The sequence below is a fragment of the Rhagoletis pomonella genome, unplaced genomic scaffold, assembly GCF_013731165.1.
Source record: "Rhagoletis pomonella isolate Grant_MI unplaced genomic scaffold, Rhpom_1.0 Rhpom_scaffold_00004, whole genome shotgun sequence".
NCBI classification, from domain to species: Eukaryota; Metazoa; Arthropoda; class Insecta; order Diptera; family Tephritidae; genus Rhagoletis; species Rhagoletis pomonella.
Window position 1 is genome coordinate 40,364,251 of NW_023458558.1, and position 14,534 is coordinate 40,378,784.

The following is a 14,534-nucleotide window of genomic DNA, read 5'->3' on the forward strand; positions in this document are numbered from 1 at the left end:
AGTTTCAAAAAATGTTAACGATATATCGTACGAATGCTGACAAAGGCTTAAGTATCCATCATAATTTTAGGTTTTTAGGTGATTTCTGAAGGGATTAAAAAATATTTATTTTAAACGATTTTGTAGCATTCAAAAAAGGCATTTTGTAAATTACAAGGGAACTTCAAAGGCTCAAAACCGATTTTAAAATAAAAAATTCGTTTTTTTCTTACTTCCAATTCCCTCAGTTCTGGCTGGGGCAGCAGAAAAATTCCAAAAAGTTGATTTCTCTATGAATTTTGTGCCACCCTAATATTCATGCATATGAGCACATTATATAGGTAATATAATGTACATAAATTTATATGCTTAATACCTAATATCGAAGTGCGCAGTTTCATTTCATTCGATAGCCAATTGTTTTTGTCTAGCGCAGCGCACTTACATATGTACACATATCCATTTGTGGCGCCTCACGCCATTTCATTATTATGGTTTCACACCTAAGCAGAACACACATATCCATTGGTACTAAATAAGTTAAATTTCGGAGTTTTCGAAGCATTTAACGAAAACTTTTATGTGTGGTATTGTTAATGTGCATATCAGCTGGCAGAAAATTGCCTAAATAGTTCGATGTTTATGCGCAAAGTTTTATGCACAAAAGTTTAATTGTAGTTATAGCAGTTATCGTTGATTTCGATTGAGCAAAAGTGTTTAGCAAAAATAAATACATTAAAATATGCATATGCGCGAGTTCATACAGAATAATTCGTACTAGTATAATTTTCAGCTGCAAGTATATATCGATTGTCCTCTGCAATAAAGACACACCTCAAATTATAGCAATTTTCATAACTTAATAATTGTATGTCAGCGAACGTTATTATTGTGGATTATTTGCAATTATTCTGTAGAGAAATATTTTGAACTTTCAAATTACTATAGCTTTATAAAGACTCAGTAACTATTAGACTTAGAAAGTTATTTTATTAATTTAATAATTAATTAGTATTAGGTAGTTAAATGAAAATAAGTCCATTGGATAACTAAATAGCGGCGCAATAAAAAAAATGATTTTATTTCCTGAAAAAAAAAATCACTAACTGATCGGCAGATTTTGGCTTATGCCAATATTCCCGATAAACAATCTCTCTGCGGACGAAATTCGGTCACAACCTGGACATAAGCCACTGGTCAGTAGAAAGGAGTTGTCGATTTTCCAACAAATGGCACCATTTCGCCCTCTATCGCATTGGTAAAAGGTAAACACTAGGATACGCCTAAAATCAATTTTTTTAGAATTTTTATTGCTTATAGCATAAATATGGTACACTGTGCCCAAAAAATTTGTCAAAAAAATAAAAAAAATTTCTCCAATATCTTAGGCTCGCGCAAATCAATCAAAGTTCAAAGTTCAATGGGCCGCACATAAAATAACGCAGGACGAAACTATTCGAATATATATGCAAATTTAAGCAAAAAGAATATTGTAGGATTTGTACTTTAATAAATATAATATTTATTTTAGATAGTGGCCAAAAGCTTTTTAAGGATTTGTAACTGCAGGCAAATATTTTTAAAATTATAGAAAGTATATAATTAGCTCCTAGTATACACATCGGATGACCTAAACATCATTTAATGGTTATTTTACAACACAAAATTTTACGATTTAAAACTTTACGACGTCGTGTCAATATCCCAATTATGTTTTTTACTAAATTGTTTGTAAAACTAAATTTCCAGTCTACTTCTTCAACCGCTGATATATTTGTAATGGCTTCAACTGAAAAAAAAATAAAAAAATTGTCTAATAAAAGTTGTTTTGGTAGATAATTAAATTTGCGACTAAAGGAAGTTAAGAAAAAAATTGTTTGAACATTTTGAATTTTGATCGACTTGGGGGAGCCTAAGTGTCGATTTCAAACGCATACATATGTTTTAATTGGAGAGCGCATAGTGAAGAGCAAAGCATACATACATTCACGTTAGCAACTGAAGCTTTGCTCGATGCTAGCTCTTCGCTTTGCTCGCCGCTCCACCATATTTTGACCCAAGGTGGTAGCGGTAGTACAAAACAAACTTAACATATATTTTTCTTTTGCTTTCGGTACACAAATGTTAAATTTCAGCAATTCGTCGCTCAAGGAGAAAGAGGGAAAGAAAATTCCAAAACTCTTACTTTTGCACTCACTTATTAGGAGTTTTGAGTAGTAGGGCTGGGACTATCCGCATATTCGAATATCCGTGTCAACGGATAAAATCCGGATAGTATGGATATCCGGAAAATCTTCATTTGCGCAATTATTCCGATATCCGGATTTACGAATAACCGGTTAATATTCGTATATTCGGATATCCAGAAAAATTAAGAAAATTTGGTAAAGCATTCACTATGCACAAAAGTAACGTAGCAGCTTTCATTACTCAGGCCATGAAATTTTAAAGCCATGAAGAAACTCTCGCGGTCAATTTTATAGATATCTTTTGTTTTTTTATTTTTACGAAACGATATTTTCATTTTACAATACCAGACGCTCATAAATATGAAGTAGAAAGTTTTCAAAACGCATAAATTTGTTTGTAGAACTTTTTAACCTTTCCCCTGCGTATTGTACAATATATTGTACATTTAATTTTTTGTAACATTGGAAGCGTGCTACTAAAAATCTTATCAATATTTTTGAAAACAAATTAAACTTTATGAAGCTTTGGAATGTCCCGAATAGTTTAGCTAAATTTCAAAATTTAATTTCAAGATCGACCATTTTATAAAGTTCCAGTGACACGCAAGTTATGGTAATTTACTGTACAAAAAATATGTGAAAGTCTAGTAAAATCGCTAATTAAAGCACATAGTATGGAAATCTAAAAAGCATTTCATCATATAAAAATGTTAAAACTAAACTTTCATGATTTAAATATCTATCTAAATATAAATAAATATCTAAAAATTTTTATGCAAATCTTAACTAAATATACTTAAACAGAAATAAAATATTCATTCCAACATATCTGCAGTAAAATTTATTATTTTGTACATACAAGGGTTAATTTTCAATGAAATAAAATTTTATTCCGTCAAACTTAGTGAAGTATTTATTGAGTTTTCTTGAGTGCTTTTACTCCTCTGCGGACTTTTGCACAATATATTGCACAAATTTGAGGTTGCCCTAATAGTTACCCAAAACAACTTTTGATTTTTTTTTTACTTTTGGTATTATGAGGCTCTATGAACCTTGTAATTAAGAGGAACAATTTGTATATTCATCAGGGGTGGATTTGACCAGAAAGGATTAATTCGTCCCTAGGAGTCTTTGAAAAAGTAGAGTTTTGGAAATTTAACAATTTACACAAAATATTTTGTGTGTAGAAAAAGCAACTTTTTACTTCACATGTACGAGTACGTGGTATAGTGAAATGAAAATATCGCTTTGATAAAATAAAAACTGGCCATAAGAGTGGCGGCAGGAAACACATTTTATTAATATTTTGCCCTATTTTGCATTTCATTAATGTCTGATATCCGGAGACCTAAAGAAAAATTCGAATATTCGGATATCCGAATATTATCTTTGTTTCGGGAATATCCGGATGTTTTGTTTAGTTGTCCGGATAATCGAATATTCGGTTCATCCGGATAGCTGAAAAATCCGATTTAAAGCAGCTGTTCCAGCAACACCATCTTATATGAATTCGCCTTGGACTATACTGACAATTTTCATTTTTAGCAACGATTTTTTAGAAAATACTGAAATATATTTCTGATATAACCAATCAAAAAGTTCAGATAATAGCGGGTTTTCGGCCCACCCCAGGCTATATATGTATGTATATCTATACTTATAACCGACAGAAAAATATGGGTATTTATCAAACTAATCCGCAACTTAACTTAAACCTGAAATTTTGAGTTGTGTCGTTATTACTGAAGACCATCGATGTGTACATATTTAGCTGAATTCTGCGGTTATAAACAAGCACACAATTGAAATATTTGCTGTCATTTATTTATTACGTTTTTTATTTTCTTTGCAGGTGCATCGAATGGCTTGACTGTTCCTCTTTCTCCATTTTTGGCTGGTTTAACGCTTTTCTGTGCTCTCCTTTTTGCCGTATCTTGTATTGCCTTAGCTGCAATATACAGACGGTTCTCTAACAGGTAAGGGATACTAGACTTTTCTAAAGTTAAATATGCTATCAGAAATAAGCTAAAGAAATAATTCATATGTAAATGCCGAAAATCTGTAATGTAGAAAACCCCTTACGTACATTATCTATATTTTAACCTAGTCAAAGGCCTATTCTAACCATCAAATCAAGTCCGTATTTAGGGGGGGAGGGGGCCTTGGTTGTAGGTGTTCTTGCTTGGCCTCCGTTAAACCGGAGTTATTCCAGTGGCCTATGTCCACTTGGCATAAAGAAGCTAAGCCTGTAGCACTCTTTTGGTTGTTTTTGTTTTCGCTAAAGCGACGCCTATTCGTCTTGTCGAGACCCTATTTCTATGGCATCTTTGAACAATATCTTACATCCGGACTTGTTGGTATTGTTTGATGGCTTGGTGACGCCACGTGGTGACAAACGGTGTGCGCTGTGGAGTCTATAAATTAATTATTGATAGCCAAATGATTTCTCGGTCGGAAAATCTACATCATAATCTTAAATCATTTCATATGCTTTTTTATTCGCCGTTGCTTATAAAATCTGTTATTCTCACTTCCTGCAGTATTTCGCAAAAATACTTTACAAGCAATTTTATTTTCTTGGCTAAAGTCCATCACATTTTCTCACCTTAGCTGCGGTAAATCATCAACGACCATTATAGAATTATAGTACACCATTATTTGCGGGTATTTATTTTCCTAATATGCCACAACAGATTTACGTCGTAGTCCTCACAAACATACATTTAAGTATATCTACATATAAAATTTGTATATACATTTATACCTTTTTATGTAACGATATTTATCAATTTCATTCCCTAAGGCAAACCGATGGTAATTTAAAACCAACGAAGCATACGCAACTTTCCATACCCTCAGATTGTCAGCTGGATCCATTACAACCCAATAACCATCATCACCAACATCTACAGCATAATCACGAGCAAAGCAATCATCAAGCTCATCACAGTCTTCTACAGGCGAATGGCAATGAGGGTGTCATTGCCGGTGGTAGCACATCACCGTCTGTTGGTGGTGGCGTCGGGAGTGGCGGTGTTGTGGCTGGTTTGATTGGCATTGATACGTCGACGTTGCGGTCAACGGCGACCGGTCATCATCGGCAAAGTCCACTTGTGATGGGCGATGCATTGGAAGGTGATGACACCGATCCAGATGTCATACCCAATCAGTATGGTAAGTACTATGATTGATATTAGCCACGCTTATAAGTGAAAAGTATTTATTAGGTTTCGAAAATTCGCGGAACACTGAGAAAAAATATTCAAACTCACTTGGTTTAAAGTCGTTTATATGATTATCATATTATGATATAAATATTCAGAGATACGTAATCAATATTCCAGAGGGAGTAGAAGGCTATTTGCTGAACTGTAATATGAGTGGTGGTGAGTTAATTAGAATTTAGGGCATAGCAGAAGAGGGTAAATACCCCCCGATCTCCCAAACCTATAGCAGATAATATGTATGATTGCACGAATTACTAGGGGTTTCCTGTTCCACTTTACAAAAATGCTAGTTAATCAATGACACTGTCTACAGCTTAGGATAAAAGCGTAAATTCGCATAAGTTCCTTTGGTTGATGGAAATTCTTTGAACTTAATGATCCAATTGTAAGTCTGCTATGATTCCGGTCAAAATTCTGGCAGCTAAAATACCTTTCTTGTCGGAGCTGAGACAAAAAACGCTTTTTACAGTTTTCGTGTTCTTCTTTTCTGCTTTAAATTTGCCCGAGTACATCAAAGTACATATGAATGAATCTTAGTTTAATTTAAATCCAAGAATATATATAAGGATATCCTACAAATGCCAAAAGTTATTTTTCAAAAAATTTCAAACCAGCCATCCTATTAAAAATTTAAAGATGTAGATTTATTAGGAATGCGTTCAAATGCGGGAAACATATCAAACTTTTTGGAATCCATAGTTTTCATGAACGATTTGGTAGCATTAATTCAAGTTATTAACTAAAACTTCAACTAAAAATCGGGACGGGTTGTTGTTATTTTACGGCCATAAAACTTCATATATACATATGTCATTTAAGCTCAAAAGCAAAAATATGGAGAGTATGCATATTAATATTTGCAAACAAATTGTTTTCGATATATTTTTGGAACAGTCTAATGTTCATGCATATGTATTTATAAATTTACTCCTCTCCTTTATAACAAATAAGATTTTCCGTAGACCGATAGTTGCCGTTGACGGCTTGATATTTTGATAGAGAGTTTCAACTTTTAGTGTCGAAAATTAGCTTGAGGCCTTAAAATCGCTGTTCTTCTGAGTTCGAAAAAAATTTGCGACTATTATTTTTAAATTTCGACGATTCCACAAAACTTCGAAATTTTGAAAATTATGTTTTACATTCACTGGCACTGACCTTACTGCTTAAGTTAGGCTCACTGTCTTCTGCGTGGCTCCTTGGAAGCCCAGTGTCCTGCCTCTTAAGAAATAAGAAAAACTTTGTTATGTTCAGCAAAATATCCTACACAACTTGCAGCTATGTTTTTTGAATTTCCGGATCCCGTACAGATCTTACTACCATTTAATCGCTTGTAGGCAAAACCTTGCATATTTTGTCTGCGTAAATAACAACTTCTTTGGCAAGTCTACCAGCCTTCTTGTTTCCTGTAACGCCACACAAACTACCCCATCGACAGGAGTTAGCGCTATACTCTTTATCAACGGGTTCGTCAGCGAAAGATGCAACAATATATAGAGCGTTGCTGTCAGTGTATTCCCAAGAACCCAGTCCTGCTCATGACTAGCCCTTGAATTATTTTCAGAAAATTTTCCTTCTTCATTTCTGTCAACCAAGCCAGTGCTCCTTGGAACGGTTCGACCTGACAATTATTGGGAAGATCCAACGAAGAGGAAGAAACGGTAATAGGCCCCAGGTGCGGCCCAGCATCTTTTTCTAACTACCAAGTATGATTCCTAAGTAAAAGGTAAAAGTAGCTCGTAACTTGTAGGAGAGAGAGCGAGAAGGAAAGGAGAGAGGCACCGTATTACACTTTTTTGTGAGAATCCCTCTTCTCTTTTAGAAATGTTAAATAGAAAATGATTAGTTGTCACTTTGTCTATTAAATTACTAATACCCTGAGTGTAAAAATAATTGCTTCTAAAGAGATCTTGGTACTTAAGTTTGTTGTTCCGTGTAATTGAGTGCTTTGAATTTTGTTGAGATAAACTTTTTATAATATTTTCAAGTATTCACTTATAAAGTGAAAAAAAAAAATTGTATACCACTTAGATATCTATATATAGATGCACTTATTCCAGGACCAAGTTATCATTTTTGTATTTTTTCATAGCAGTAAATCTCCGTTTCATTCATGCGCAGTGATGGCATATAGCTAACCAGATAGAAAACCCTTTCAATTTAGAAATTCGTTTCAAGTGCAATATGCCATAATAGTTTTTATGTGCTAATTTAAGGAAAAATAAACATTTTTGAGCACAAGGTTACTGACTCTCAAGTAATAGCAAAGTAGGTCAACCGAAAGATAGATACTTTAATTGGTGTGTTTTTTATTTTGACTCATTTTTACGCAAATGCGGGATTGCATGCGTAGCTATTTTAAACCTTGGCAACCCAGAAATAAAATGTATAAAAATATGGGAAAAAATCTGAAACGACAAAAATAAATCATAAAAACACAAATATGTTTGCTTTAATTTCAGAAAAGCGTCCACTAAAGTCGCTGGTGACTTCACCAATATTCCGCAGCCCTTCAGCGCGTCTACTGCAGCGTGACTACAGCAGTCCTGCGGACACGGACCGCGCTGGCACATTGAGTAGCGGGAGCGTGATTGGTGGCATCACGAATAGCTCAACGCTGAGCAGCGCCGACGGCATCTCCAGTCTAGGCTCTTTGGTTGGAAACAATAGCGTTGGCAGTATTGGTGGCCTTGGCGTTGGCAACGAAGTGCTGCACTACACATTTAGGCCAAGTAAACAATTGGTAAGTAGCAGATGATAACCTTAAGTTGCACACAACAAAAGCTCCCTTATACATATGAACATATATACAATCCGTAGAAATGTTCATATAAATCTATCTACATGTGTATGTATGTGAACTAGCTATATATCGTTACCTTAATATAGAAAGGTCCCATCTAACATTTTTGTTTCATTGCACAGTTATTATAAAATTTTATAAAACTGTACGCTTTTCAGTTGCTATTGAGTTAAAAGCACTGCCTTTTTAATAAACACTGAGACTAATTTATTGATGTGCTAGTTGTTTTGAAAATCTATTAGGTCCTTAGTGGGTTAGCTGCCAACTTTTGTATAACTTCAATATAACGAGATGGGACCTTTTCAATTTTCGGTAACGATATCCTACATACTTATATCGGCATAAATAGGTATATAGCATGAAAACACAGAGGGCAGTAGATTCAGTGGCATGGAAACTAGGTAAATTTGTGCCACAAAATGACTAAAAACACTAATGGCAAATAACAAACAATAAGGAATGCATACTAAACCAAATGTATATATAAAATATACACATGCACATACAGACTTGATGTGAAAATTGTATCTCCTTTCGTTCTCATGCACATTCATTGTAACATTACACAAATTCGTCATCATGAAATGCTTCAGAGATTCAAGGGAATTTGCGCTGCTCCACTACTGCATACATTTTTATGTATGTCCGCATATAAATGTACATTAGGGTGGTAAAAAAAATAATAATAATAGCGAAATTGTGTGCCCTTATCACGTAGGATTTTTCTATATCGAAAAAAATTATATCCCTGGTTTTTTTAATCACAAAATATATGGAGGCCGCTCAAAGTGCTCAAAACCCGCCAAGTTTCCATAGAAATCGTGGAGAATTTGTTTATCTTCAGAAGACTTTCAATGACAATACCCAAGTGCTTATTTGACCACTTTCTATTATTAACTTTTTTTGCAATGCCAACCATAAAAACCGCTAGTATTAAAAAATTGTATAATAAATAATTGGGCATAATTACTGGCAGTCTCATAAAGAGAAACAAAGTTTTCCTATCGAAAAGTATTGATTTTCAAGAATTCTGCACCATTTCTACGAAAACTTGTCTTTTTCCCATATAAAATACATGGGGAACTTTGGGCGCTTTGAGCGAGTTCTAAACATTATCTGATTTCAAAATAAAATAACGGGGGTATAATTTTTTCGGTACAGAACAATTCTAAGGAGTGAGAGCATCAAAAAATCCCGACTTAACTTGTTTACATGCATTTTTGGACCACCCTAATATGCATATATAGGTATGGTTAGATGTGTATGTATGTACTCCCGCCCTGCAATAATTGCGACTACTCCATGCGTACGTAAAGAGTACTCTCTAAGAGGTTCATTCCACAAGTTACCGATGATTTTGTTACCGGAAAATTGTATTACCCAAAAAATGTTACCACTCCTTGTCACCGCGATTCGTGCTACGTTAGTGATGTAGTCAAAATATTCAGCAATTCAGCTGTGAAGATTTTGTGGGAATTCTGGTATTACATGTTTCACGGAACAATATTTTGGCACAACTTAAAAGAGTGCACAGAATGTGAAAGGGGTGTAAAGACTTACAAGAGCTTTAACTATTTAGCAGTTACAAAATTTTTTTCATCAACGCAGAATATACCTGTAAGGGTCAAGGAATACTACAGAATAATTTGGTAACAATAAGCTAATATAGAGAGATGAGTTGGTCCGCTATTTTATTACATAGGAGCATTTTGTAAGTACTCCAATATGGCTCAAATGGCCCACATAGTCCAACGATTTTTGCAGGACGGCTGCCTGTGCACTAACGCTTCTACTGTGCTGTCCTCTGCCTGCATGACTGCAATCTCTTTGTTTGTGTGCGTGTGTTTGCTATTGTAGCACTACTTTTCTTACGCAAACAGGCGTCAACAGAAAAAGTGCGGAAATATGAAAATTTGCTGGTAACCAGGACAATGCCAAAGTATAAATAAATGTGAGAAATATCAAGAAGCGTACCGGATAGGCAAACTTGTGATACTTGGATAACTGCAAACAAGAAATTGATATAATGCGAAGTGACACCAATTTTTGCAATTCTTTCTTTTAGTTCTTTTGTATGTAGTTACAAGGATATTCCTTTACGAGTCAAAGTCCTTGCCATGAACTATTTTGTCCATTTGTAGTTTACAGACGGATTGCAATTGGAGTAAAAAAATATTTCCGATTCTATTAACGAGTCAACGTCCTTACCATGAACTTTTTTATACATTACTGGTTTACTTTCAGATCATAATTAGAGTAAAACTATAGATATTAATTTGCACAGTTACACTATTTACATTTTTCAAAACTACCCTTTTACACATGAAAACTTTGCTCTTAGATAATTAAATATTTTGCATATTCAGAGTGATGAACCTAAACAAAATTGATTACCGTTATCACCTATAGTAGATACTGATAGATATCTGCTAGTTTGGTTAGTATGTCACTTCCAAGCACTTTATGCCTAATTTTCGCTAAGGCATTTAGTTGATAGCTGCGACAAGTTCTATTACTTATGTATATGGGGGCACTATCAAAATAGTAACGATAATTATCGTTGCCTCAACATATATGTATGTATATGCCTTCGTTCGTTTTTAGCCAGGCAGATTTTATTTATTTATTTTATTTATTTTATCGGTTAGGTTAATCTGGTCAGCGTTGAGCCACACAAAGGCCAATTGGTCCTCCTCGTCTTTTTAGTTGGAATTCGATTTTAGGCTTTTAAGTAGACATTACAAAGCATGTTTTCGAACTTCTTAAATTGAAAGGATCCCAAGCATTCTAGTCGTGTTTTTTTATGATTCTGGAAATCAGCACAGAATATGCTCTGGGGTTTTCTGGTCTTTTGCCTGCGTTACTTTCAGCACCTGTTGCCGTAAGAGATACCCATTGTTTGGGCATGAGCAGCCACCACGATGTGCCCCGTAAGCAATCCAGTAGTAACTCCGCAATCCTTCCTGCATAGCCTTAACAAAAATGCTCTTTCGCAAATAATTTTTGAGGTTTCGTCTAGCCCTTGAGTCTATGAAAGTGTTTGTCTGTTCAGGAGATAGGCCGATACCGTTCTTGATAGTCTCAACTATATAACCCTCTATTCCTTTGCGGCGGGGCACCTAAGAGATATGCCACCTTCTCCTTGCAACTCAATGGCTTCCCGGCTTCGAATGCCATATGAGGTAAATGCTTTAATTGCCGCCGTATATTTTAGTTTAGTATTCTGTTGATTCTCGTTTCCGTATATGCTAGCTCTGCTGCTATCCACGTAGCGAAATCCTATGCCTGAAATATGCTGTCATGTCAGATAACCTTACTTGCCGCCTAACATTCAGTTCCCGGCAATATATTCCGGCACCCAATCCCTTTGCTATTTTAGAGCCACCTGTCGGCATTGAGAGATCTACAGCTCAGTTTCCCTATCTCGCACCATCCCTCTTCCTCAATCGTTATGCGAAACGTGTGTTCCCAATTAAAGCAAGGTGTCATATAATCTTTGCTGCCTGTGCTTCTGGCCCCTATTGAGCAGTTTCCAAGGTTCTGTAAAGGAATTCCCCTATGGTCGTCAATCTACCTACCGTTTAAGCAGCACGGTTTTTCGTTATTAGCTCATTCCACCAAATCACCATAGAGTAGTTTTGGCCTGACTCTTGCTGTGTAGCATCAATGCATCAAAGCAGGCGGCAGACCCCAAGTGATTGCCAGCAATATTTTTAATGCATATAACTGCCTCACTCTTTCTTCAATATTACGCTTCCATAGCTGTGACCTTGTTTCTTGTTGTGAAGAGTATCAGGTTCGTTTTGTCTGCATTAGTCCTTAACCTCAGATGTAGTTTGGTCAATAACTATTAGGACGCTCTTCAAGTAGGTATATTCGATATCCGACCATCTTTTCCTAACCAGTCCAATAAATTGAAAGCAAATATATCTTTGAATGATTCCGAGTGGCATGCCAGTACCACAGCCTCAGACTCCTGCAAACAGGCTCCTGGCATCGCCCATTGCTTATTCATTAAAATATTTGACCCACAAATTTAGCTTCTTGCTGGACTAAGATGCCTGAAAAAAAAAACAGAAAATGTGCTCTGTATTATCATTCGCCACCTGTATTTACATTTTGGGTTGTAAAAGATTCCTTTGGAATCCATTTTTCAAACCAGTTTCTATAATCCCAGGTAAACCGAACCAGATAGTCAAGCTATTTCATTTTCAGCTTAGTAAAAATTTACGGACCTCTTCTGTTTATATATAAACATATGTTATGTACAAGACGAGGTCTGGGATCTACTTAGCTGCAAAAAAGACAAGGGCCGGAGAAGATTATTTCACGCCATTTCGCGTAAGGGGAATTGAACGGCATCTTTTTCTTATGTTTTTTGCACGACTTCATAAAAATTTGTTTTCGGAAATTTTGCCTGATAGGGGAAGTTTTTCATGTGTTATCCCTTATTTTATGGTTTCTAATATTTACCAGTTTTTTGTTTCGGCAAAATTTCTTTGAAAAGTTCTTCAGTATTTCTCAGACCTTAACTTTTCTAAACATTCCAAATCCTTAAAAAATAACTCTTGAACACTTTTAGGTAGAAAATCAGAAAACAGTAGTAGTATAATAATTACACAGGCACTGGTTTTGAATCATAGGGTAGACGCTTTTAATGACAATTTTAATTTACCATGTCCCTTACAACCACCCGTGCATATTGAAATTCCATTTTTCATCTTAAGTTGATATAGATGTTTATTCTTATATTTTTGGGCCGCTGAAACCAAAATTACTAAAAAAAAAAATGAGTAAGACCCCTATATCACTCCCTAGAACCTCCTAAAGTTAAACTTTAGTAAGCAAAAGTGGTATTGGCAACAACAACGATGTTGAACAGCTTAGTTAATTTAGGTTGCTTCTGGCTTAAAGCATGGTAGAGATTATGATAGGAAAATTTATTAAACTGTTTTGCCGAAAGATAACGCCCCTCTATATATTTGTACTATATGATCTATTGAATTTTATCCGCAAACATTATATCACATAACTTATGTAACATCAAATAAAAATATCCATAATATGCGTTCATATGCACTTAATTCAATTAAATATGTTCATTTTAATATGCTAAATACTAAATATATATATACTATTTACCTATATATAAGTACATATAACATCTTGTATGTACAATAAAGGAATCCATAAATCTAACAAAAACACATTTTTCTTCTATACCTTCCATTCCTCTTACCTGCTTAATTCACATACTGCCATGCTTCTACGTTATCGCCCTGTGTCTTCTACATTTACCTCAACACCATTGTCGTCATCACCCTCACCGCATTTATGCTGATACAGAGTTATGCTACCTTAAATAAGAAGGGTATAACTACCTGTAGTCCACCGCTAAATATATCGCTTTATAATACAACAACTACAACATCATCATCGCTATCCTCAACGTACCATTCCACGCCACAACCACAACCAATGGAAGTAAGTTTACTCAGTCCGAATAATCCATCGGTGACATCATCGTTGAGCGAATATCGATTTCGACCGGAAGTGGTAACAACATCGAATCGCATACAGGAAAGTTGTATATAAATAAATATAAATATGGACTATACTTTCATGTGAATAAGTAAAATATGTTGTGAGTGTATGTATCTGGCGTAAACGTATCTATGTACTTGATGAAAGATGAACTAAAAATAGACTGACACAAATTAATCAATTGTTTTCCAAAAATATATATTTTTTCTTTTTGTGCACAAGGCTTACACATACATACGCGTGTACGTATAAATTGATGTTAATTTAACAGTGAGAGGTTTATCCCGCATGATGTCAGTGATTTTGATTATCAAAAATCATTATCACTTAAAGCAGCTCGGTGTTTTTAAATGACTTTTCCAAGCTTCTCAATCATTTTAGATCCGTATTTCCAGCATATATCTCACGAGGGGTTCTTCTAGTGTCATCCCCTTCTCTCGAAAAAAAAATAAAAAAACATTCCCTTGCATATATTTCAATAAATGGAGTTTCAGAAACAAGTACAATAAAAAATAAATCAAGTATTTGAACAATTTTAGCCTTAAAATTTTTACTTAGGCCAAAAAGTACCGAAATAACTATATTTTTTTTAATTGCTACTCGTGAAAAATCTTAATTGTTTTATTTTGAATAACTTTGGGAAGTTATCAAAAAAATGTTTATATTAGAGGCAATGGACGTTAGCATCAATTACAATATACCTGTGAAGGAGTGTGAAACCAAACTTAAACAAACTACTCAAACTAACTATGATTTGAGAAACTTAAATTCCAATTTTACAATTTTTATTAGCAC

The 14,534-nt window shown here is 34.7% G+C and overlaps 1 protein-coding gene across 1 annotated transcript in view; it reads left to right on the top strand.

Annotated features, from left to right (window-relative positions):
* Nucleotides 1-14,188, top strand: part of LOC118738218 — a 287,103-nt gene extending 272,915 nt beyond the window's left edge. Inside the window, exons 13-16 of the mRNA XM_036469141.1 lie at nt 3,979-4,144; nt 4,972-5,342; nt 7,855-8,135; nt 13,542-14,188. Coding sequence (XP_036325034.1) covers nt 3,979-4,144; nt 4,972-5,342; nt 7,855-8,135; nt 13,542-13,790 — 1,067 coding nt within the window. The 3' untranslated portion in view covers nt 13,791-14,188. The remainder of the gene's footprint in view (nt 1-3,978; nt 4,145-4,971; nt 5,343-7,854; nt 8,136-13,541) is intronic.
* The last annotated feature ends 346 nt before the right edge of the window (nt 14,189-14,534 follow it).